Source organism: Mustelus asterias, chromosome 3, assembly GCF_964213995.1.
Source record: "Mustelus asterias chromosome 3, sMusAst1.hap1.1, whole genome shotgun sequence".
NCBI lineage: Eukaryota > Metazoa > Chordata > Chondrichthyes > Carcharhiniformes > Triakidae > Mustelus > Mustelus asterias.
In genome coordinates, this window is record NC_135803.1 from 130,786,599 (window position 1) to 130,812,967 (window position 26,369).

General features: G+C 41.8%; 1 protein-coding gene across 1 annotated transcript in view; it reads right to left on the reverse strand.

Annotated features, from left to right (window-relative positions):
* Positions 1–557: 557 nt before the first annotated feature.
* Positions 558–26,369, reverse strand: part of cacna1db (calcium channel, voltage-dependent, L type, alpha 1D subunit, b) — a 335,919-nt gene continuing 310,107 nt past the window's right edge. Inside the window, exons 37-43 of the mRNA XM_078209623.1 lie at positions 25,107–25,474; positions 13,264–13,290; positions 12,628–12,777; positions 11,503–11,669; positions 8,046–8,167; positions 5,470–5,790; positions 558–969 (exon numbers count right to left, since the gene is read on the reverse strand). Coding sequence (XP_078065749.1) covers positions 676–969; positions 5,470–5,790; positions 8,046–8,167; positions 11,503–11,669; positions 12,628–12,777; positions 13,264–13,290; positions 25,107–25,474 — 1,449 coding nt within the window. The 3' untranslated portion in view covers positions 558–675. The remainder of the gene's footprint in view (positions 970–5,469; positions 5,791–8,045; positions 8,168–11,502; positions 11,670–12,627; positions 12,778–13,263; positions 13,291–25,106; positions 25,475–26,369) is intronic.

Sequence of the window (26,369 nt, forward strand, 5' to 3'; positions counted from 1 at the left end):
TGATGCAGTAAGACAAAAATGATATATCCTATGTAAACTCACAAAATATTTTTTAAAATAACTAATTTGCACCCCCCAAAAAAACTTTTCTCAGATCTGCTGCAGGATTTTAAAAAGCTGTTCAGAATGGTTCATATTTACATGAAAAAAATGAGAGAGAAAAGATATGTTTTATAGTTTCAAATTTTTTGATATGCCAACACTTGCTCTCAGCCATAAGTCCAAGTGTATTTCTGAGGTAATGACATGTGTCATATTTGATTGTCATCACCTTTATAATAACTTCCCTTTTAACTGTATGCATCATCACAGAAATAATACACTGCTTTCTTTAACACTGCCAGTTGTATGACATTCTCACTGAGAAAAACTATGTAGCCTTGGATGGTAAAAATGTGGCTTTACTTCATCATAAGATTTTTCTCCTCGGTCCTCAGTAAAACTTTGTGTGCTGGTTAGATTTGGTTCATGGTCAGATATATTTCTTTAGAAAGACCAAGTTCTGATCTGATCACACTGCTGTACTGAAGGACAAAATGGAGGCTAAGTGATCAGAGTGCCATCACTTGGAAGAAGCTCTGTTGGTCACTTGATCTAGCGAGTGCCATAAGAATTCTTTGACTGTGGGGCACTTGCTTCGATTTTTTTCTATAAACAAGTCTTCCACAGTAAACGCTATAAAGTGGTGATGCATATCATTTCATCACCTAGGTCCTCTTCATATATCCCAATGTCAGCTTCCTCATCACTGTATCCAGGACCATAATCTTGTAGTTCATAGTCACGCCGGTTTTTAATAGGGAACATGTCTCCGCTAGTTCCATTATGAAGATTGCCATTTAATAAATTGCTTGCTGCACTTTCCATTTCATCAATTGTCATATCACAGGCGTCTGCAAGCTCATGCTTAGTAACTGAAACAAACTTTGGATCTTTTGCATATCGTCCCAGACCTTCTGATATTAGCACCTTTCAAAACAAGCAAAGTAATGTCATTATTAACCTTGCAAAACCAGGCATTCTTTATATAGCAAACTGAAGGACAGTAAGCAATGAACCAGCTAAGTGACTTGTGTTCTGGTGCATTTTAATAGCACCCAAGATTATACAAATTAGAATTACCCAGAAACTCAAAACTAGAATTGGAACTTTTGTCAGGAAAATTTTAATGTTTAATTGAGATTCTCTGATAGGCCCAGTCATTTCCTGAGAACAGACAATCCATTCCCAAACTCTGTTAAACCAACATCGAGGAGGCATGTGGAACTATTCCCAATGATATCGTTGCCTTATATTTTATTGCAGGTAGTCAGCAGAAAGGGCCAAAATTTCTCTCTAAAGTGTAACTGAAACCAATAACTTGAAATGTCAGGAATTTTGGACAATTCCATCTCATGATTAGAACACAACTTCTGTAGATTTTACTAAAGAGAAAATATATTGCACAAGATTGAAACAGCATGCTAAATATTTTTGTAGATAGCTCTGCTCAATATTTTTCCAGGGTACACTGTATTCCCAATGCTTTAAATATTGTATTGTCATTTATCTTCCATTAAAAATAAACCATCTCATAAACAAAACAAAATGTTAGAGCTATTTTTTAAACAGTATCAAACACTAGCAGAAAAGCATCAGCCTCAGCTTAATTGGTAGTACTCTGACCTCTAAGCTACAAGGTTCTGGGTTCAAATACCATTCCAGAAGCTGAATACAAAAATCAAGGCTGACACTCCAGTTTAATGCTGAAGTAACATGGTGCCATCTTTTGGCTGTGACATTAAACCTTGTTTGACCTCTCAGGTGGTCACAAAAGAGCCCATGGCAATATTTTGAAGAAGGGCAGGGGCCTTATCCCTGGTATTTTCACAAATACTTACCCCTCAATCGACATCGCAACAACAGATGATCTGGTAATTGGAACAGAGATAAGGGCATATGGGAACTGGCAAGGGAAAGGCAAATGCTTCTCTCCAAAAATCAATTACACCAGGAATTGGAAGATGATGGCTTAGTGTGAGAATCCATTCCCAGCATGTGTCATCTCTCATGGCATCACCATTCCGCAGTTCATGTTGAAGAGTGTGTCCATTTCCAGGGATGCTAAAACATGGTCCTAACAATAGGATTCTGTCACCAACACGTCAGCTCAAATGTTTGCCATGGGACTTCACTTCTGAGAACTAAGAGTCCACCTTGAACACAGTTTGATAGACTAAATAGATGGTGCTTTCCTCTCCCATAGATCAATGGAAGGGCTTGTGCAAACCCAACAGGAAAGACAGTATCACGACAGGAGGAGTATGTGATAACCTCTTTTACAATTCCTGCACATCTGCTCCTTACCACCTTTTCAACCTCTAACCCAAGTAAGACACAGAGAGGCCTGGTAGCAGCTGAGGTACAGTTGTGCAGTCAAACCATGAGCATCTTGAGGATTCCAACATGTGCAATGACAGGCTTCCACCGGTTTTGCTGAGACCACTCGCAAGGCAAAACTAAGTAAACCTTGAGATAAAAAGGTACCATGGTTTCACACTTGGGTATGAAATAAATTCAAAGGCATTAGTGTGTTGGGAGTTAGGTTCATCATTTAATCACATGGTGCTTTTACAGTGGCTTTCAAGGTTATAATCAATTTGTCACTGAAATAGAAGTTAGTTAAATGAAACAATTCATCGAGGCAGGATGAAGGGAGTGGTGAAGAATATAAATGCAACTTTGTGTAAAATTTTAGGGCAGGAGGATGAGCAGGTCACTGGAATTGCTGTGCATTTACATCCTCACTCACATACAAAGAACAAAGAACAATACAGCACAGGAACAGGCCCTTCGGCCCTCCAAGCCCGCGCCGCTCCCCGGTCCAGGATTGAATCCTGAATCCAGGATCCCCGCCCAATTTTCCAGCCTATCTACATACCAATATCCTATCCACCGAGCTGTCCCTCACAGCTACGATGCTTTGTTCATTACAACCTATTAACTTACCCCCACCCCCCCATTCCAGACCATGTGATCTCCAGGGAGAGGCGAAAACCCAGAGTGAAAAACCCCAGGGCCAATATGGGGAAAAAAAAATCTGGGAAATTCCTCTCCGACCCCCTGAGGCGATCGAAACGAGTCCAGGAGATCACAATGGCCCCGATCGGAAAATGCTTCCCAACCCTAGTCATTTCCACTTCCACGAACACCATATGAATTCCCTGCCCCCGAGACAGGTTCCCAACTATCCGCAGTCTCACTCTGTACTGGCACCAGCAAGATGATTGTAGAATGAAGCCTTGAAACGAGAAACCAGGAACAATTAGCCCGCGCCGCTCCCTGGTCCAAACTAGACCACTCTTTTGTATCCCTCCATTCCCACTCCGTTCATATAGCTGTCTAGATAAGTCTTAAACGTTCCCAGTGTGTCCGCCTCCACCACCTTGCCCGGCAACACATTCCAGGCCCCCACGACCCTCTGTGTGAAATATGTCCTTCTGATATCTGTGTTAAACCTCCCCCCCTTCACCTTGAACCTATGACCCCTCGTGAACGTCACCACCGACCCGGGGAAAAGCTTCCCACCGTTCACCCTATCTATGCCTTTCATAATTTTATACACCTCTATTAAGTCTCCCCTCATCCTCCGTCTTTCCAAGGAGAACAATCCCAGTTTCCCCAATCTCTCCTCATAACCAAGCCCCTCCATACCAGGCAACATCCTGGTAAACCTCCTCTGTACTCTCTCCAAAGCCTCCACGTCCTTCTGGTAGTGTGGCGACCAGAACTGGACGCAGTATTCCAAATGCGGCCGAACCAACGTTCTATACATCTGCAACATCAGACCCCAACTTTTATACTCTATGCCCCGTCCTATAAAGGCAAGCATGCCATATGCCTTCTTCACCACCTTCTCCACCTGTGACGTCACCTTCAAAGATCTATGGACATGTCTTGCTTTAAGATGCCTCTTCATCTGGGTCTTCCGCATCTGACAAAGACTAATGCTATCTCTCCTCCAATTTCAATCCTTGTATGACAAACTTTTGAAAAACTCAGTATACCAATGTCATGTGTTTGTGGGGCATATTGTAGGGAGGCCTTGGACATGCCCAGCTAGTTGTGCCCCAATAATCCTATAGAATAATAATCTCTGTAGTGCAGAAGGAGGCCATTTGGCCCATCGAGTCTGCACCAATGTCTGACAGAGCATCTTACCCAGGCCCACCCCCCTGCCCTATTCCCATAACACACACATTCACTCCACTAATCCCCCTAACATACACATCCTTGGACACTAAGGGCTGGATTTTACAACCTCACTTGGGCGATCCACCTAACCCACACACCTTTGGACTGTGGGAGAAAACAAGAGCACCTGGAGGAAACCCACACAGACAGAAGGAGTACTTGCAAACTCCACACAGTCACCCAAGGTTGGAATCAAACCCGGATCCCTGTGAGGCAGCAGTGCTAACCACTGTGCTGCCCTAATGGCAATACTCATACAGTATGTCTTTCACTCTACAGGCAAGGTAAGGTTGAGGATGGGTGTCACAAGCTTGTCATCGACTTCAATGGAAAGAAGATAGGGTGTATTGAGACTGATTGGACTGCTCTATAGAAAAACATGGGCCATAGACTTCCTTATTTGCTATAATCAATAGGGATCTAATCTGCTACTGCCTGTTTGTGTCCCAGCTAATGTTGAATTTCCCCCCTGACAGGTTGATAGTCTGATCCTAATGCAGTGCAGCAGGATTGCTGCCATCAAGGACTGCATGCTGCAACATGAGAAGCTGTTCTTTGGTAATAATGTGATGTCAGTCAGTAGACCTAAGTTCGTGCTGTTTCTCCCACACAATGAAGAATATGTTAGAAGCGTAACAAGGACAAGCAACAGGTAGTCAACTCCATCTTGTCAAACACTGTTGGCCACCATTAACATTATCTTGCTGTTGAAGGGAGGTTGAAATAGATGTTGGTGTAACAAAACTGGAATTCAGAATATGCTATCAATCAGCAGCAGTTTCTCCATTTCAAGCTGTAACATGCACATGACACCTAATCAAATTTAGAGATTTCCATGCACAGTGGTTTATTAATTTAGATAATTATATATTTAACCTCTACCAAGAGAGACACAAACTGAATTTTGCATCTTTGATTCAGCTGGGTAAATATCAACAGACTTCAAGCTACATCATTGAATTAACTGAATATCAGCAAAAGGTTCTGTTGGGAAGCAAAATCCATCTCATTCAAACTGACCCTTGTGCTGATTAACCACTTTCTATTGGTGGAAGTCATAGATAAGTGCTCAGTGCCAGCAACTCCACTTTTGCTTGAAGGACAATGTCATACTTGGGGGAATGGTGAGCAAATATCACAAACAGTATCTTGGACTAGCTCATATAGAGATTATTTTTCATCATTCTTGAAACTCTTCACTGCATATCATACCACACCAAAAGATTCAATACTTACAGCTTCCACCAGACTGTCGGCACTCCCCCGTTTCTCATAGTACCGTTGTAGAAAGTTGTTAGGAACAGCTAGTTTCGTCGGGGTATAGACTTTGTAAGGAATGTCAACATCATCAGTATACCAAGAGCTCCTGCTCATTGAGGGAAGGCTACCATTCATAGTTTCTCTGGATTCAACACGATCCACGCGGATCAGTGGAGTGTAGTATGGTGAATGTTCTTTGCTGGGTGGCGTAGCTGGAGGTGTTGCCCACGAACGCGTTGACCGTGCTGGTGAGAGCCTTCTACTTTTGTAAGAGTCCATTCCAGCCACAGCCATCACCTGTTTATGCATGCGGGGGGAAATGAATGATACAAATATAATTGCAGAATCTATAATTTTCAGTAATTATTCGCAAAAATAAACCAGAATTTAAGTTAAGTAGTTGTCTCCCAATCCATTTGTGATTCATTGATTATAGTGGCAAAGAGAAATTTCAAACACTAACTGCCACTGTAAAATAATGAAGCAATTAGTTCTGAATTTATATTTATCCAAGCTGTTCCTTATTCCAGTCCTCCTCCTAATGACTAAATGCCTGTCAGTATGAAAATAGTAACAAGGTCCACAGAACAAATCTGTGATTCTTTCACTACCACTGAACTTCTTACCACTTACTTTTCCCTCACAGATCATCAGTGGTGAAAGTCATCTTAGGTGTAGTGTAGTAGGTTAATTCTAACTGTTTAATGTGCTAATCATGTACTGTGCCCAACATCAAATTATTTGCTTTCTCTTGTACAGTCTTGTTTGGGGAAGTTGCAGCTAGAGCAACAAGATGTGATCCAATAAAGTTTGTGTTTTATATACCTCTGCAAGCTCAGTAAATATTCTATATTACTCGAACAAAACCAAGATTATATTGGGTCATGGATCCAAGCAGACAGTAGTGAATCAGCAATCTGTCTTATGATCACATTTCCTTTATATTGCAGTCAATTCCACCCCATTTGCAGTTATCATTCATAGAATTATAGAACCCCTACAATGCAGAAAGAGACCATTTCCCCCTTCGAGCGTCCACTGACAACAATCCCACCCAGACTCTATCCCCGTAATCCCACATATTTAGCCTGCTAATCTCCCTAACACTAAGGGGCAACTGAGAATGTCCAATCAACCTAACTTGCACACCTTTGGACTTCTCTCCCATTTAACTCCTACATAAACATTTATGATTAAATTATCTTTTTAAAAATTGTGAAACAAAATATTGATTGCTCAAAGTTTCAAGCTGAAAGGCTGTTGAACTACAAAAAATGCATTTTATAAAGAATCCATTTTCTCTGGGTTGATGATGAAGCTATGAGCAACACTGCTCACAAAGCCTTAAGTAGTGAGATAGGCAGATTGCACATGGCTACCTAAAACTGATTATTCTGATTTATTTGGTTATCCAGTTTATAATATGCTCCACCAATCAAGTTCTCAGCAAATTTATTCTCTATTTGTGTAACTGAGCAGAATTGTGATGAAATTGATCGTGATAATCATGTTGCATTTCATGTACCATTGTCCTTGTAAGTAAAATAGGATAGATTACAGTAGAAGATAGGCACTTAAGGTGTTTCTTTAAGAAATGCTGCATGAAACATCCATAATTGCAAATTACATCCCTTTCTAGTGGATACTTTGTGGAAATGACATCTTAATTAAATTAAAATGTACTGGTTGTCATAAACCACATGTAATGTGTTGGAATTTATTTCCTCCTCCCTTATCAGTTTTTTTGCCTCCTGAAGACATTGGTCCTTTCTTGGCATCATTACCCCTGGTATCTCATCCAAATGCCAGTCTTAATTTAAGAAAGTAGATAGTGTGTGTAAGTGGGCTATTTCAGCACAAGCTATATCACAGGCAAGCCTGCTTCTGCTCTAATACAGAGATAGTGGTAATGCCATTGAACTAGTAATCCAGAGGCCCAGGCTAACGCTGTCAGGAAACAGGTTCAAATTCCAACATAGCTGCTGGTGGAATTTTAAAATTCAATGAATAAAATCTAGAATATAAAGCTGGTCTCAGTAATGGTGACAATGACAACTATTGTATATTGTTGTATAAACTCACCTGGTTCATAATGTCCTTTAGAGAAGGAAATCTGCCATCCTTACCCGGTCTGGCCTTCATGTGACTCTAGATCCACAGTAATGTGGTTGATTATTAATACTGCCCTCTGAAATGGCGTGGCAAGCCATTTAGTTCAAAGGCTATCAGGGCTGGGTAACAAAGTCTGGACTTGCCGGAGACATCCACATCCAATGGAAGAATTAAAAAAAAACACACTTTCACAGTGGCCAGTTACATCACTACGAATAAGTGATTGAGCCTGGGATGCTGTTAGTCTGCACCATTCACCTACTCATTACCAGAACTTATTGAGGGAGCTTCATAGTGAAGAAATTCTATTTTTTGCAGAAATTTTACAGTTGTTTTAATTGTGCTTTAGTCATTTGAACAATTCTCTTGGATGAACTACTATATGATCATTTTCACATCAGGTGAAGTATCAACAGAAGTACTGGAAGTGAGATATTTACCTGGTGCTGCATTAAATGTAGTGGCAGAGCAGTACGCTGTTGGAATATAGGAGACAGAGAGATATCGTCTTGACTACTTTGCCTGCGTAGACACTCAAAATTGAAGGACGGCCTCCGATTTCCTGTCAAAGCAAATTTGTTCAAACTTGAATAAATGTAATAACAATAATAAGTTATATTTACATAGCATCTTTAACATAAGAACTAATCCCCAGGTGTTTCATTATAAAAAAGATACCAAGCCAAATCAGCAGATACTAGATCAGACAACTAAAAACTTGGTAATTAAAAAGAGGTAGGTTTTAAGGAATGCCTTACAGGAAGGAAGCAAGGTCGGTAAAGATGTGGAGAGATGTAGGGATGGAATTCCAGAGCTAAGAGCGAGGCAGCTGAAGGCATGGCCACCAAGGTTGAAATGCTTAAAATCAGGGATGCTTCAGTGTCCAGAATTAGATCAGCACAGGTATCTCGGAGGGTTGTGGTTCTGGAGGAGGTTACAGAGATTGGGAGGGGTGAGACCGTAGACAGATTCGAAAAGGATGCGAAGCTTGATCCAATGTAGATCAGAGAGCACAGGAGTGACAGGGCATTGAGGCTTTGTGTAATTAACAATGGGCGTCAGAGTTTGGACAACCTCAAGGTTACCAAGGGTAGAATTTTGGAGATCAGCCAGGGATGCATAGTAATAGTCCATAGTCCAAGGACTGACATAACAAAGAGGTGGAAATAGGTGATCATCGGTCCCTTCTCCTTCCCCCCCACCCCGACTATCCTGGGATCATCAGCTCCTCCCCCACCACGATCATCAGCTTCTTCTCTCTCCCTCCCCATCCCCGCAATCATTGGTCCCTTCTCTCTCTTTCCCCCCCACAGTTAGAGCCGGCAACCCCCAACTACGCAACGGCCATTGCCGGCATCCCCTCCTTATCGAGCCACACCCAGCCCACAACAACAGCATCATTAAGCTCCTCTCCCTCATGAGGCTCCCACTGGGACACACCATTTGCCAACCTGTGCCAAGGGGCATTGCCAGGGCACTACCGGCCATGTCTCTCTCCCCCAAGTGCTATACCTACCTTTACGCCCCTGGGGGGACCCCCAACACAGGTTCACATCTGTGTGAACCTGCTATAAACTGCACCGACGTGACATCACGTTGGTGTGGTGTCAATATCTGGCAGGGGGTTAATATATGTCGAGGGGGACATGTTAATACGATTAAAATGCATGCAAAGCAGTCGGCAAGGGCTGGGAAAGATCCAAGATCACTTCCTCACCAGCGAAAAGTGCGACCTCTGGATATTCAGCCTTGCCAGCATTTGCACAGATGGCAAATGCAGACTCAAGTTTTCGTCCCTGGAGTTTTGGGAAAGGTGAGCACAAATTTCGGAGAAGAAGAAGTTGGAGTCAGGGCAGCAATTTGCACAAATGGTGAGGTTCAAGGGTCAGTTTTCTAAAGAGAGGACAGCAGATTTAAAGGAAAGGGGGTGTCACAAGGAAAGAGAATGATCAGCAATATCAGCTAACCTGTGGACCAGGAGAGGAAGTTGAGTGGACAGCAGTTTAGTGAGGAAAGGATCAAGTGAGCAGCAGCTGGGTTTCATTGGACAAAATCAGCTCAGGAAGGGTATGAAGGGTGATGGGAGAGATACCAGGGAAAGATGGGAATTCAGGGCTAAGGCATAAGGCAGCATTAATGGAGGTCTGGCCTAGTAGGTTAGTGGAAGGGGAAAAACTGGTGGGAAAAGGTGCTTGATCGGATGTTGTTGATCTTAGTGACAAAGAAGTCTATGAGTTCCTTGCACTTACTGTAGGTGACGGTGGAGGACACAGGCGAGAAGGATTAGAGAAGATGGTTTGTAGTAGAGAAGAGAAGCTGGGGTTATAGCTTTGCATTCCAAGATGATCCTGGAATTGGACCAAATACTGCTTTATGGAATGAAGCCAGATCTGATGGTCAATGGCTAAACCAGTTTTCAGTCACATTCTTTCAAGTCTGCATCCCTTGGATTTAAGGGAGTGGAGATGAAAACTGTACTGGGGTGCTGGTCAAGGTGAGAGACAGTAATGGTTCTTAATGGAGCTTTCAGTGAAGGTAAGGATGCAGTTGAACGCATCAGTAGCTACAGAAATGTTATGGTGAACAGAGGGCCAAAGGCCAAAACAATGTGATTGTAAAAATGCAGTTAGAAGTGAATTGGGGTGTAGTTTTTTCCAGGGGAAGATACAGTAGAAGATAGGGTTGGGTTGTGGAAGGGAGATGAGGAAGGAAGAAGGTGATGCGTGATCAGAAATGGCCTTTATACGTATGATGGGATGCGTAAGATCACACAAGATTAATTGGATGGCTGTGAGCTGCACAGTTTATATGGATGAAGAGATTTGGGGCGGTTAAGAGGACAATTAACTCAGAGGAAAGTGTGAGATTTACGATGGAGTTTGAAATCACCGAGGATGTAAAGTTGTTTGGTGCAGAGGCTGAGTGAAGAAATGTAGCAGATAAACAAAGTTGTAATGAGATTAAATTACATAAATTGCATATTTTCTTCTTGATATCAGGTTAAATATGTTACTTTTAGATTTATTAGTAAGTATTAAATTCTAGATAAGTTGGAATTTACTGCAACTTAACATCAGCAAACGGAAGTCATTCGCTTTGCCTTTTACCTTCACCTTTGCACCTCTGGGTCTAATCCATCAAGTCTTTAGCTGTCATCATAGGCTGCAGATAGTCCAAAACTTCAGCATTCTGCTCAAATCTGAACTGAGCTTTCTGTCTCATATCAAGACCTTCTTAGAAAATGGAACATTGGCCAGCAACCCTGTTGATGTCTATCAATACCTACATCTCCTTGGGGAGTGACTTTTTTTCTCATGAACCTCCCTTAACCTCATTGTTTAAAAACTTCAGCAACTCTCTGGCCTGAGCCCACTATTCTACAAAGTACTGCTCACCCATCATTTTCATCCTTACTATCCGCCACTGGCTCTGACAGCCCAGCAAATTGATTTCAACATCCATGTCCTAAGTTTCAATTAAACAAAATGTACGAGAGAAAAGCCTTCTTACTTGTTTGAAGCTATGTATCAAATGTGAAAAATGAAAATGGTCTTCAAAATTATGCCATCTATTTGTACATAAATATTCTTTTAACTGATTTAGTGCATATTAGACAACTGAGTTCCCCCGGTTCTATTAACCAGTGAAAGACAAAACTTGTCTTTTCTGAAAGTTCTGGAAAGATTTGTATATTTATAATGTTTGCAGCAATAGCAGAATGTATTAAAAAGTACAATAAGCTCCTACAAACTAGACTTACATTTTGAAAACTTGAAATAGTTATTTCCAGTATTTTCTATCAAACTCCAATCATTAAATAGAAAGTGCAGATGTAAACACAAAATAAAACTAAACATACATCAATTGTTAATTAAATTGGTCTCAGAAACTATTCACCTGTAGGTGTTGGTGGGAGCAATCGCCTCTTTGGTGAACGTCGGTATCCAATATAACTGCGAGACTCATCTTCTTCATAGTAACCACAGGGATGATGATAACCCTTTGGCCTTTCAAAATCCAGGTCATTACTTTGAATTTGATTCTGATAGTCACTATGTATTTGTCTTCAGTTTATACAGGAGTAGAAGAAAAGGAACACAAGAAGACATTCACATAGTGAAGTACTTTAATCAGATTAACATATTTAAATTTCCATAGAATCTCTACAGAAAGAGGCTCATCTGGTCTGCACCAAATCTCTGAAAAAGCATCCCATACAGGTCCTCCCCTCCACCCTATCCCTGTAACCCCGCGCCTTTACCATGGCTAATCCATCTTATCTTTGGACATTAAGGAACAATTTAGCATGGCCAATCCACCTAACTTGCACATCTTTGGACTGTGGGAGGAAACTGGAGCACCCAGAGGAAATCTATGCAGACATGGGGAGAATGTGCAAACTCCACAATCACACAAGGCCAGAATTGAACCCGGGTCCCTGGCGTGTGAGGCAGCAATGCTAACCACTGTGCCACCATGTCGCCCCCGATGCTTCCTTGTAATTTTGACATGTGCCCCATTAGATGGGAATTATTTTTGTAGAGGGCTCCTTCACCAGGTGTTAGGGCAGTTATTAACATTTAATGGGCCTAATACCTGTATCAACCTAAAAATGGCCCCGGCAAATATGGCAGTGGGCACAATGGCTGTACAGATTGGATGTAGTGCCTGTTTTTCAGCACGGTGCAGGTGGATTTCCACCCCTATAACTCCAACATATGGTACCCAAATCAGTAATATATCAGTAATCTTTTATTCCTAAAGTACTGTTAAAATTTTGGTTTTGTATCTGGGTGCAATTTCCTTTGCTGTATATTCACAGATGATACACAATGGGAAAAATCATTATAACTGCGCGAGCAAGTAATGAAAATTAACTCCCCATCCCATTAGCACGAGAATTATTTTAAAAATGGACATACGTGTGCGCTGAATGTTTCATTGCCTTCCATAAGAAAGGGAGCTTTCCTTTTTCCTTAGCTGATTTGCAAAGCGGATGTAGTTACTGTGAGTGTATCTTACCTGTCCACTGACTGTACGCTGTCCGCTTCACAATACTCCTCCCCACTGAAATATTCCTGATCTCCTGAACAATGCTCATCCTCAAACCAGTCATCTGGTTTCTGTTCCTCTTGACAAATAGTAGGTACAAAACCATCACCTGAATCTGATCTATAGCAAAAGAAGACGTAGCATTAAAACAGAATGTCTTTATTTAATACAATTTTACTTCTATGTTTCCACTTTGCTATTAATATATACAATTCACAAATACAAATGAAATTTAAAAATAGCAAAACTTTTATGATTGTAATGAAATACTGCCAGGAAAGTAATTAATATTTAAGTATATATTTGTAAAATTTAATGCTTTAATACTTAAATATTGTTTTGCTTTGTTAGAGTTTATGATAATAAAAACAGAAAATGCTGGAAATACAGATCAGTGCTGTTGGAAGGTCATTGATCTGAAACATTCAATCTGTTCTTCACTCCACAATGCTGCCTGACCTGCTGAGTATTTCCAACATTTTCTGCTTATATTTCAGATTTCAAACATCCGTAGTAGTTTGCTTTTGTATAACATTTGTGATGTTCAGCTGTCAGGAAAGTAAATTTATTTGACCCGTTCAATAATGTCGATATCAAAGGACATACCTTACGTTAGTTTCATAATATCGTGTTCTGGTCCGGAAAGTAGTTGGGAAAATAAATTAAAGTTAGGAAATACAATGTATTTCAATGCATTTATAGTTCCAAAAATGGCCTTTTCAAAAATAAATCTGACTTTTTGAATCGAACAGTAAAATTATGAAATCCAATAATAATTATTGCCTGAAAATTAATGTTGTTGATAAATGCATACATTTATTAGATTCAGATTTCATCACTTTGCCCACCATTTCTGATAACCTGTTGAACATGTGATCAATAATTGTGTCAACAGCAATTTCTATTTTATGAGACAAGATCACGGCTGTATTTTAAGCATATTCTAAGTGTTTTAGCTGTGAGTTGATATGCTAGAGTCCAGATTACACAGCATTCCAAGTTACAGTGTGAAGGTTTTGGCAATGTTTTGCCAGGTTGTTATTTGCTGGTACCTTACCTCAACAGCCAAAAATATTAGTCTTTCCCACAGTCAATTTAGCTAACTGTCAAAGAATGGAACAGATCTGTGGAGAAATCAAAGACTATTTCCTCGGGTGGATGGAGCTATTACAAGGGGGCATAACTATAGGGTTCGTGGTGGGAGATATAGGAAGGATATCAGAGGTAGGTTCTTTACGCAGAGAGTGGTTGGGGTGTGGAATGGACTGCCTGCAGTGATAGTGGAGTCAGACACTTTAGGAACATTTAAGCGGTTATTGGATAGGCACATGGAGCACACCAGGATGATAGGGAGTGGGATAGCTTGATCTTGGTTTCAGATAAAGCTCGGCACAACATCGTGGGCCGAAGGGCCTGTTCTGTGCTGTACTGTTCTATATTCTAAATCCATCCTGTCTCAACCCTACTCCTCCTTGTTGCTTCTTTTCTGTCGTCATCCTCATTGTTGTAACCATGTTGCTAATCATGGTTCAATAATGCCATGAATTCACAATGGAGCACGAACATGAGACAATCCCCAAAGACCTACCTCAGCTGATAGAAGAATTGAACCTGTGTCTTTGGTATTATCAAACATCACACATTAACCAACTGAACTAACCAGTACTTCTTTTTGCTTTATAACTAAATTAAATTAAAACGTAACTGTTTTTGTAAGTAAGACAATTAAAATTAATTATAAGTAGGAGATGCTAAAAGATAGCATTTTGCCCTTTTATTTTCATGTTTCAATTGCAGTCCATTAACATTGATAGGATGAACATCTCTGGTTGTGTATTGCTGAAAAAAGAGACATGCTGTCGAAGCTTTAAGTCTTGCACTCATCAGAATAATTTGCAAGAATTCCAATAGTAAAGGGAACAACAGGAGAGTGCTGATTGGTTGGCAAGTGGACCCTGATTGGTAGAGGTGTTGCCATGGAGAGTGCACCAGAGAACAGTTAACTGATAAAAAATTGTTCAAATTCAAGCTGGGCAGATTGATTCTAATTCACACAATGTGAAATGGTTAAGTTCTATGATAAAATAGAATCAAGGAATTATAGAATGGATATAGAAAATAAGGAGGCAATTTGCTCTAACAAGCCCATACCAGCTCTTTGAGAGTGCAATTTAGTTAGTTCCACTCCCCCTCCTTTGTCCTATAAATCTTTCAGATGAAAGCCCTCAGCAGAGAACTCAAACCTCCTAGATTTTAAATTACTTTAATAAATTCACATGTGGCTACATAATCTGTGAAACTGATTCTATGTTGATTCTCAAATAGTGTCATGAGATCTTTTTATACCCATATGAGAATGAAGAGCAAAGAAACGTACAGCACAGGAACTGGCCCTTCAGCCCTCCAAGACCATGCTGATCATGATGCCCTAACTAACCTAAAAAAAAACCTTCTGTACTTACTCGGTCCATATCCCTCTATTCCCTCCTTATTCATGTACCCATCCAGATGCCCCTTAAATGCTGTTAATGTGCCTGCTTCCACCACCTCCTCTGGAACGCTTTCCTGGCACCTACCACTCGCTGTGTGAAAAACTTCCCCGCACATCTCCCTTAAACTTTCCCCCTCTCACTTTGAACCTGTGCCCCTTGTAATTGACATTTCCACCCTGGGAAAAAACCTCTGACAATCCATCCTGTCTATGCTTCTCATAATTTTGTAGAACTCAATCAAGTCTCCCCTCAGCCTCTGTCTTTCCAGTGAAAACAATCCTAGTTTATTCAACCTCTCCTCATAGCCAACACCCTTGAGACCAGGCAACATCCTGGTGAACCTTCTTTGCACTCTCTCCAAAGCTTCCAAGTTCTTCTGGTTGATGAGACCTCAGTTTAATGTTTTATCTGAAAGACAGGAAAGAACGGACGACATGGTGGCACAGTAGGGCAACATGGTAGCACAGTTGGGATGGCATAGTGGCACAGTGCTGCTGCCTCACAGTGCCAGGGACCCTGGTTCAATTCCAGCCTTAGGTGACTGTGTGGAGTTTGTATGTTCTCCCCAGGTCTGTGTGGGCTTCTTCTGGGTGCTCTGGTTTCCTCCCACAGTCCAAAGATGTGCAGGTTAGGTAGATTGGTCATGCTAAATTGCCCCTTAGTGTCCCAAGAGGGGTGGGTTAGGGGGATTAGTGAGATAGTGAGACATCATTTCCAATAATGATGGGGCTGCAACCCATAACCTCTTCACTCTCAGGTATTCAACTGAGCCAACTGATGCATGTCAAAATGGTGGTTTGTCAAATACTTGTTCATTTAGGCATGACTACTCTAAATCCTCTTTTAATTTCTGAGTTGAGAATAACAGCTTTTCAAAATCATGATAATTTGTACTTAGTGGTGTAGAAAATTGATCCTCCAGACGAACAAAGTAATGATACCTGTTGTGATTTTACGTGCAAGCCTGACCTTTAATGAAATTTAATTAATGGCTACCAAATGCTAGGGTGTCATTGCTGATACTTAAGAATCTATACTCATAGTTGAAATTACCTAGTAATTACAATATATAAAGCTGCCAGGACCAGCATAAATCATGAACTCATTTTAGGCCAACTGATGTAATTGTATCTAACACAGGCTAGTAATCTTTAATTGGCAGTATTACAAGGTTGGAAATTGCTGTGGCCTTTAAAAAACCAAAATCACCAGCATAAGTTTCAAACTGGCAGAAGCCTTCTGGCCATTAACCCAAGTATTTTTGGTTTGGCTGATGTCAATTTCATGCAGCTTCCTCAATCTCTCCAATGGAACAATCACTCTCATGCTGGCATTTTAAACAGACACATCCTCAGTTGGGATTGAAAACAAAAGGTTTGTACTGCAAAACCAGCAGAAATGACATCACTGACTTGATGAATTAAGATCACAGAATTACAGAATACTAGTGCAGAAGAGGCCCTTTGGCCCATTGAGTCTGCAGCGACGCATGAAAGGCCCTGACCTGTCTACCTAATCCCACTTGCCAGCACTTGGCCCATAGCCTTGAATGTTATGGCATGCCAAGTACTCATCCAGGTACATTTTAAAGGATGTGAGGCATCCCACCTCCACCACCCTCCCAGGTAGTGCATTCCAGACCATCACCACCCTCTGGGTAAAAAGGTTTTTCCTCAAATCCCCTAAACCTCCCTCCCACCCTTCACTTTTAACTTGTGGCCCCTCGTAACTGACCTTTCAACTAAGGGGAATAGCTGCTCCCTATCTACCTTGTCCATGCCCCTCAGAATCTTGAACACCTCAGGCAGGTCGTCCCTCAGTCTTCTCTGCTCCAGAGAAAACAACCCAAGCCTATCCAACCTCTCTTTATAACTTAAATGTTCCATCCTAGGCAACATCCTGGTGAATCTCCTCTGCTTCCCTTCCAGTGTGTTCACGTCCTTCCTATAACGTGGCGACCAGGACTGCACACAGTACTCCAGCTGTGGCCTCACCAAAGTTCTATACAATTCCATCATGACCTCTCTGCTTTTGTAATCTGTACCCCGATTGATAAAGGCAAGTGTGTCAGTTAATGATTCAGTTAATATTGCAGAAATTATGGGAAGGAGACTGTTGTGTGTGGAACCAAATCACACCCTCCACAAAGATAACAGCTAACCTGGTAGGAGACCTAGGTCTAAATTCAACACAACATGGTTGATTTGTAGGAAGCTTGTGGAGAACAGCTTTAAAATAAGTGGCATGAGAGCACTGAAAGCATCCCCAAAGAACTGACCTGCTTTTCAGCAAAAACCAATTGCCCTTACTGCTGTTAGACTAGACTCTAGCCAAGACTGTTTCAAATGGGCAAGATTAGCGCAGTGTAAATGTGGTGTGTGACGACAGAATATTGCCAACTCCTCTTCAAATAACTACAGGTTTAATTATATTTAATTACAGATTTAAATTTTAATTACAGATTTAATTGCACGGCAAATGATCATTATGCTGTACGGCAAGAAAATACACCACCTGCTGAAAAGCCAGGCAATCATCTTAAAGTCGCTTTCAATAGATGACACGTGAGTTCAGTAACTTGAAAGTTGTTGCTCTCGACAGCACAATTTCTATTGGTGCAAGCAATTATTCTGACAACAATTTCTGGAAGATACGACAGTACTGGATGGCACAATGGTTAGCACTGCTGCCTCACAGCGCCAAGGACCCGGGTTCAATTCCAGCCTCAGGTCACTGTCTGTGTGGAGTTTGCACATTCTCCCCGTGTCTGCGTGGGTTTCCTCCGGGTGCTCCGGTTTCCTCCCACAGTCCGAAGATGTGCGGGTTAGGTTGATTGGCCATGCTAAATTGTCCCTAGGAGATTGGCAGGGTAAATATGTGGGGTTACAGGAATAGGAACCGAGTGGGATTGTAGTTGGTGCAGACTTGATGGATCGAATGGCCTCCTTCTGCACTGTAGGGTTCTATGATTCTAAGACAACCTTGAATCTTATCTCTGGTTGCCCAATGGTTTGCAATTTTAGAACATAGAACATAGAACATAACAGCGCAGTACAGGCCCTTCGGCCCTCAATGTTGCACCGACCTGTGAAACCAATCTAAAGCCCATCTAACCTACACTATTCCAATATCGTCCGTATGTTTATCCAATAACCCTTTAACTGCTCTTAATCTTGACGAGTCCACTACTGTTGCAGGCAGGGCATTCCATGCCCTTACTACTCTCTGAGTAAAGAACCTACCTCTGACATCTGTCCTATATCTATCACCCCTCAATTTAAAGCTATGTCCCCTCGTGCTAGCCATCACCATCCGAGGAAAAAGGCTCTCACTGTCCACCCTATCTAATCCTCTGATCATCTTGTATGCCTTTATTTTAGGCCTTTTATTGCTTTTCCATTACCTTATTTATCAATAATCATCTTCCAATATGATTTAATGACATAAAATTAATATAATGACATAAAATTAAAATATATCGAACCATTCAGCAATTTCTCTTAAGATTATTTTCGTATAAAATTGGGGACAGACTAAAGGCAGGTCTCACAGCCCAAAACTGCTGTGAAGTATGAACAGCATCAATAGCATAGCATCAAAATCTGTAGCTTCAAGGATTGGGCCAGAAGAACATCTTTACTTAACTGGGAGTGTAGGAGGGCATTTCAGATACAGTACAGGCTACTTTAGATTTATATAGCAACCTACTGGAGCCTATATTGCAATACAAAAACAGCTGGTTTTGTAGCCCTACCACACAAAGACAAGACAAAGAACAAAACAGCACAGGAACAGGCCCTTCGGCCCTCCAAGCCCGCGCCGCTCCCCGGTCCAGGATTGAATCCTGAATCCAGGATCCCCGCCCAATTTCCCAGCCTATCTACATACCAATATCCTATCCACCGAGCTGTCCCTCACAGCTACGATGCTTTGTTCATTACAACCTATTAACTCACCCCCACCTCCCCATTCCAGACCATGTGATCTCCAGGGAGAGGCGAAAACCCATAGTGAAAAACCCCAGGGCCAATATGGGGAAAAAAAAATCTGGGAAATTCCTCTCCGACCCCCTGAGGCGATCGAAACGAGTCCAGGAGATCACAATGGCCCTGATCGGAAAATGCTTCCCAACCCTAGTCATTTCCACTTCCACGAACACCATATGAATTCCCTGCCCCCGAGACAGGTTCCCAACTATCCGCAGTCTCGCTCTGTACTGGCACCAGCAAGATGATCATAGAATGAAGCCTTGAAACGAGAAACAAGGAACAATTAGCCCGCGCCGCTCCCTGGTCCAAACTAGACCACTCTTTTGTATCCCTCCATTCCCACTCCGTTCATATAGCTGTCTAGATAAGTCTTAAACGTTCCCAGTGTGTCCGCCTCCACCACCTTGCCCGGCAACACATTCCAGGCCCCCACGACCCTCTGTGTGAAATATGTCCTTCTGATATCTGTGTTAAACCTCCCCCCCTTCACCTTGAACCTATGACCCCTCGTGAATGTCACCACCGACCCAGGGAAAAGCTTCCCACCGTTCACCCTATCTATGCCTTTCATAATTTTATACACCCCTATTAAGTCTCCCCTCATCCTCCGTCTTTCCAAGGAGAACAACCCCAGTTTCCCCAATCTCTCCTCATAACCAAGCCCCTCCATACCAGGCAACATCCTGGTAAACCTCCTCTGTACTCTCTCCAAAGCCTCCACGTCCTTCTGGTAGTGTGGCGACCAGAACTGGACGCAGTATTCCAAATGCGGCCGAACCAACGTTCTATACATCTGCAACATCAGACCCCAACTTTTATACTCTATGCCCCGTCCTATAAAGGCAAGCATGCCATATGCCTTCTTCACCACCTTCTCCACCTGTGACGTCACCTTCAAAGATCTGTGGACTTGCACACCCAGGTCCCTCTGCGTCTCTACACCCTTTATGGTTCTTCCATTTATCGTGTAGCTCATCCCTACATTATTCCCACCAAAATGCATCACTTCGCATTTATCAGGATTGAACTCCATCTGCCATTTCCTTGCCCAAATTTCCAGCCTATCTATATCCTTCTGTAGCCTCTACCACCATGTAGCATGGTGGTAGACAAACAGGCAAATTTCAGAAGACTTCATGAATATCTTTATCCTCAATCGTGGTGGTGACCACTGCATTAGTACAAGAGTGAGGCTTTGTATTTGTCAACATCTTCATCTAGAAATGTTAAGTTGTATAATTTTACTCAGCCACATCCCAAGTTCTCTACCATCATTGACACAGTGGCCAATGAACTTACTTCACTTGATAGGACATTAAGAAGTGGCTGGGTGCATGGGATACAGTGAGGTGTTGGACGGATTAGCTGGCGAATTATCAATCTGTTGAACCAGGTCATGAAAACTCCTTCTGCATGTGATGTTAGTGTACCTTTAAGAGTTTTTAAAAATCATGTTCTCTGTAGCTCACAGCCTTAGCTGATGTCATTGTTGCCAGGTTGTCCACTAGGAGCCCTTTTATTGCTCCTTAGGTGATTTAAATGGGGATTGGTTATGTTTACTTTGGGAATTAGTTTTATGACCCTGCATTGTCAGGAGGAAGAATGTGTGCAAATCAGCTGACAGGAGCTCTTTCATTTTCAGTTCTGAGCTACAGGTTTTTAGTTTTAGAAGGGACATCAAACATGAAAAAATGATCTCTCTCTCTCTCTCTCTCTCTCTCTCTCCTCTGGTTTTGATAAATTCTACTGGTTAGCTGAAAGCCTTCCTGAAGTAGAAAATCTGCTGTTGGTGGTTTGATCAGAGTCTCTCCCTGGTGTTCTGGGAAGCTGTTCTGACTTCAAACTGTTCTGAGTGTATCCAGAAGACTGCAAAGCCTCACTCTTGTACTAATGCAGTGGTCACCACCATGATTGAGGATAAAGATATTCATGAACTTACAAGCTGAGAAATCAGGGTTTTCAATTTTCCAACCAAAGGACTCAGTTCCAGTATCACGTGAGCATTAGTGTTTGCTGTGTTAAACCTGTGAAAAGGGTTTTTTTGTCTAAAGGAAGTTTTTGTTTGATTGGAACATCTTAGATATATTTGTTAAGGGTTATACATTATCATGGTTCTGTTTTGTTTTTATTTGTAATTGATAAAAGTTATTGCTAATTTTCTTTCCATACATGTTAACTATATTCTTAAATAAGCTTTGTTTGGTAAAAGCTCCCTCGTGGATGATTTGAATCATACCTGAGGTGTAACATATCATGTTTATCCTAGCCAAATTCAAGGTGCCAAACGTATGACCGAGGCGGGCTCCATAAAACATTTTGGAGTTTCTGACCTGAACCATAACATGGAGCCAATAAACTCTGGAGTGGGATTTGAACCTGGGGCTTCTGGCTCAGAGGCAGGGGCTCTATCTACTGAGCACAAGACCACCTCCACACTTCACAGGGTTGGGAGATGTTTCCAAAGTAACCTTGGTGAATTGCAGTGTGCTCTGAAGATTGGACATACTGCATCCACAATGCACCAATAGTGGAGGAGGTCCACTGGTTGGAGCACCAATCAAACAAACTGCTGGATTTTTGATGGTGGTTAGCTTCTTGGCTGTTGTTGCAGCTATATTCATCCAGGTGAATGGTGAGCACTGCAATGTACTCCTGATATGAGGCTTGTAGTGGAGAGCTTTTGAGGCATCAACGCTTTCTCTTGTTCAAAATGGGCATTAGCTGGAAGTTATTTACTGTAGTCTGCATCTGATATACCAGTTGTCACCCAGTTGTTGTAGGTTGGTATGGGCTACTCCATTATCTAAGGCAGCGGTCTCCAAACTCCGATCCGGATGCGGCCCGCTGCGGGCCGGATGTGGCCCACGGGCCGTAGTTTGGAGACCCCTGATCTAAGGAATTACGAATGGAGCTCAATCTTAACATTCCCAACTTTAGTAGAGGTAATATCATTAATGAAATTCCTTGAGAAACTTTGTTACGAAAGTTAAATTAGCTTGGAGGTGCAGGCAGAGGTCAGGCACTCCAAGTCCCAACAGACCTCAGAGTTTCTGCATGTGATGAGACTGGGAGTGGGCTGCACATTTCTGAATTTTTATGTTCTTTGACCCCAGTATGCAACATGTGAAGGAAAATGGGCATGAAGAAAATGGGGTGAAAAACCAGGTCATTTCACCTGGAGTGGTACACCACTAAAGGTAAGTGTCCCAGGCAGGGACAGGGAGAGGTCCAAAAGGGAGAAGGTCCAAAAGGGAGAAGGGCAGAGGAAGTCCCAAAAGAAGAGTCCCAGACAGGGGACAGGGACAAGAAGAGGTCCCAATTAAGTTATAAAGTAGGAAAAGGGCTGTGTTTGGAAGACTTAAAGTGAAAAGCACTCAGGGAAAGCCCTGGTAATCAAAGTGGGCTCAGGGGAAGCCAATTCTGCCAGTGCTGATAGCCTACAGCAGCTCACGGCTGCCCAGTTTTTAGTTGCTAGATCTGTTCAAAATCCATCCCACTTAACACACTAGTGGTGCCACACAACATGGTGGAGGAGATCCTCAATGTAAAGATGGGTCTTCATCTCCAGAGGATTATGCAGTGGTCACTCCTACCCATACTGTCATGGACACCTCCATCTGCAACAACTAGATTGGTGAGGACAAGGTCAAGTAGGCTTTTCCCACTTGTTGGTTCCCTCACCAACTGCTGCAGACCCAGCTTAGCAGCTAAGTCCTTTAGGCATTGGCCAGTTCAGTCAGTGGTATTGCTCGGAAGTCACTTATGGTGATTGGTGTGCCTCACCCAGAGAACACTCTGGGCCCTTGCAACCTCAGTGCTTCGTCCAAGTGATCTTTAACACGGAGGAGTACAGATCCACCAGCTGAGGAGGGGTGGTAGGTAGGAATCAGCAGAAGGTTTCCTTACCCATGTTTGACCTGATGCCATCAGATTTCATGGGGTCTGAAGTCAATGTTGAGGACTTCGAGGACAACTCCCACCATATTGCATACCACAGTGCCGCTACCTCTGGTGGGTCTACCCAGCTAATGGGCCAGGACATACCCAGGGATGGTAATGGTGTTTGAGACATTGTCTGTCAGGTATGATTTAGTAAGTATCACCATGTCAGGCTGTTGCTTGACTAGTCTGCGGGACAGCTCTCCCAATTTTGGCACTAGCCCCCAGATGTTAGTAAGGAGGACTTTGCAGGATTGGCAGGGCTGGGTTTACCATCGTAATTTCCAGTGTCTGGGTTGGTGTTGGGATGGACCATCCAGTTTTATTCCTTTATGTAGCCTCTGTGGCGGTTTGATACAACTAAGCGCTTGCAGAAGATATTTAAGAGTCAATTATATTGCCATGCATCTGGAATCAGGACAGCAGGTTTCCTTTCCTATAGGAACACCTGATAGGGGCATTCATGAACCAGATGGATTTTTATGACAATCAACAGTGGTTTCATGGTCACATTACTGATCAGCTTTTAATTCCAGATTTTATTAATTTGAATTGAAATTCCACCAACTGCCGTGGTGGGGTTTGAACCCATGCCTGGGCCTGGACTTCTGGATTATTAGTCCAGTGACATTTACCACTATACCACCAGCCATCCTATTGTTTCTTTAATAAACAAATAATGCCAAAAATAGTTTCTATTCCCAATTATTCTTACAATAAAACATTAGAAAATCTGCTTTGACTAAATTCCAGTTACAATCAATTCTTTTACTGATAAATGTAAATTTTCCTTCAATTGGTTTCACTGCAAGAATCTTTTGAATCCCCCAATTAATGCACAGCAAAATTGAACTCTTGCTCTTTAGATTCTGTAATGACCTGATAATTAAGTAGAGAAACAGTATGTTAATTATTAGAAATTGACATGTTTAAAACCTTTCACATCAGGAAGCAAATTTCCTCAATTAAAAAGGGAGATCTATTTTGTTAATTGTGACATACAAGAAAGATCCGTGACATATTTATTTAGAACAAAGTGCAAGAATGGGCGTTAGTGTGTGTGGTGTGCGTGTGTGCATGATGTCTGAAGAATTGAGAGATGAGGATTAAAAGGTTTTTACAGCTTGCAAAGGTTTCATATGTAAACAAGAGAATGTTATTAAATGTTATTTGATCCCAAAAGTGGGGACAATAAGAAAGACACAAAGATTTTGGTATTTGGGAAAAGTTAAGTTCAAAGGAGTGCTGAGAACAATGGAATCAAATATGAAAGGGAAAAATGATAAAAGAAGAGATGTGGAGCTGATTTGGGGCTGGTTGTTTGAGGAAGATTTCCTGGAAAAAGCTCCGTGTTGGGAGAAGGTGAAGTTTGAATTGGCCATCCAGTCAAGCCAGAAAGACCTGGGCAACAGAAAGCAATATTGTTTCTGAAAGGTTTTGGATTTCTACAGCATTAAAGTTTGAGAGGTGATGTAGTATATTTTTATTAAAGTGACAGCAGTTTGCCTTAGGTGACATTGGTGGATTTTTATAGTTACACATCTATAAGGGAGAGTTGCCTGGAAAATATTTATTTACAGGAGTCTTTAGGAGGGAATGTTTTGTAACATTAATTTTAACTGTGTAAGTGTAATTTTGTGTGCTTATGTTTTCTTTTATTCTTTTTAACCTCCATTTATTCTTTTACTTTTAATTCTTAAAATCCCAGCAGTGTCACTGGACTTCTTCCTGCTAATATTAGTATGTTTCCTTGTTTTCAGAATATTAAAAAAAGGTATGGCCTATAAGCCAAGTTTCCCTCTGGGATTTAGTTTATTCAGCTATTAACATCTGTTGTTGTCATAAAAAAAGAAATAATTTAGACTTTTTGAGGCAGATTTTAAAATATTTCTGTTATTTAATTTAAGCAGTTGCTTATTAAGTCAATTGCTGATTACTTGGTCCTAGATATTGGTAACAATTAACAAATTTTAATTTTAAAAAACTCATCACTCTCTTTACAGAAAAAATAACAATTGAAAATTCTTACCTCCTGCTGCTTGACTTCCTTGGTTTTTCAACGCACAATGTGTGGGAATTGCCATTCTTACTGGTGGCTTGCTCATGATTTAAGGAGTTGGGGTGCTTTCCATTTGCAATTTTGGACACATTAGCATTATTGAGATTGGCATTAGTGGAATTTGGTGAGACTTTTCCTGATAAACTGTGGTTAAATTGATTATGGGATATAGAATTCTCGAAGTTGGCGGAAGGAGGAGATTTGTCAGAATCATCCATTGGTGGAGTTGAGGGCCGTTTAACCTGCAGGGGCCTCTGTGTAGCATTTGTTTGCTGGATCATGTTTTGTTCTTCTCCAGACACGTGGTTGACATGGTTGCCGAAGAGGCCACCACTTCTCTGCAAAATGTCAACAGAAAAGTAATTAAAACTAAGTTTCATTAAGAATTATTAAAACTTATCTTTCATCAGAGTGATCTAGAGTGATTGTTTTATTTAAAGCTCTTACAAAAGAAAATCTGCACTGACGCACATGTGATAGAATAGGTGTTCTAACCTCCAGTCTAATGTAGCCCTAATCCTGACTCTATCCTTGAACCTGGAGTCAAGGTTTCAGGGTCATTTGCATGGGGGTACCCCTGTCTCACTGTGCTGTCACTGAGGCTTCTGCCCTATCTAAGAAAAGAGTAGTCAGGATTAGACACTGGCACCTTGCTGTTTCAGCCAAACATTATGCACATTTAAAGTTGCCAAGTCGATGCAGTAATGAGACCCATTTCAGACAGGATCCAGTCCTGGTATTAAAGCACGACTTAGGCAGTATTTAATGGATGTAACACCTGTTGGCCAGCGAGAGCCCCACATTGGCTCTTTTCAGGAAGGTCAGTCCTATGAAGTTTCAATTAGACATTTAGCAGGGCAGTAACGGGCCTTGCCAAAGATCAAGGACCCTGCCCAGAACCGCTGGCCAATTAGAGGTTAGAAGCATTTCCTTTCTTGGCAGTGGAAATGGAGAGGTGATGGTTGCTGCCTTTACTACACCTACCTGAGGCCAAGGATATCCAAAGCACACAAGCATAGGTGAGTGATTGCAGGAGATGGGGGTTGCAGGACAGGGATCAGCAGCAAGGGCAGGTAGATGCTCCTCAGCAAGATTGCCCTTCCTGATGCTGGGCTCCTTGGTCGAGCAATTGTGTCTAATTCCACCCCTTGTGCCATGCTGCGTAGTTAGTATTGGAGCCACTGCAGGCAGAACTGATGAAATAGCCGACAGGAAACTTCATCCCACCAGTCC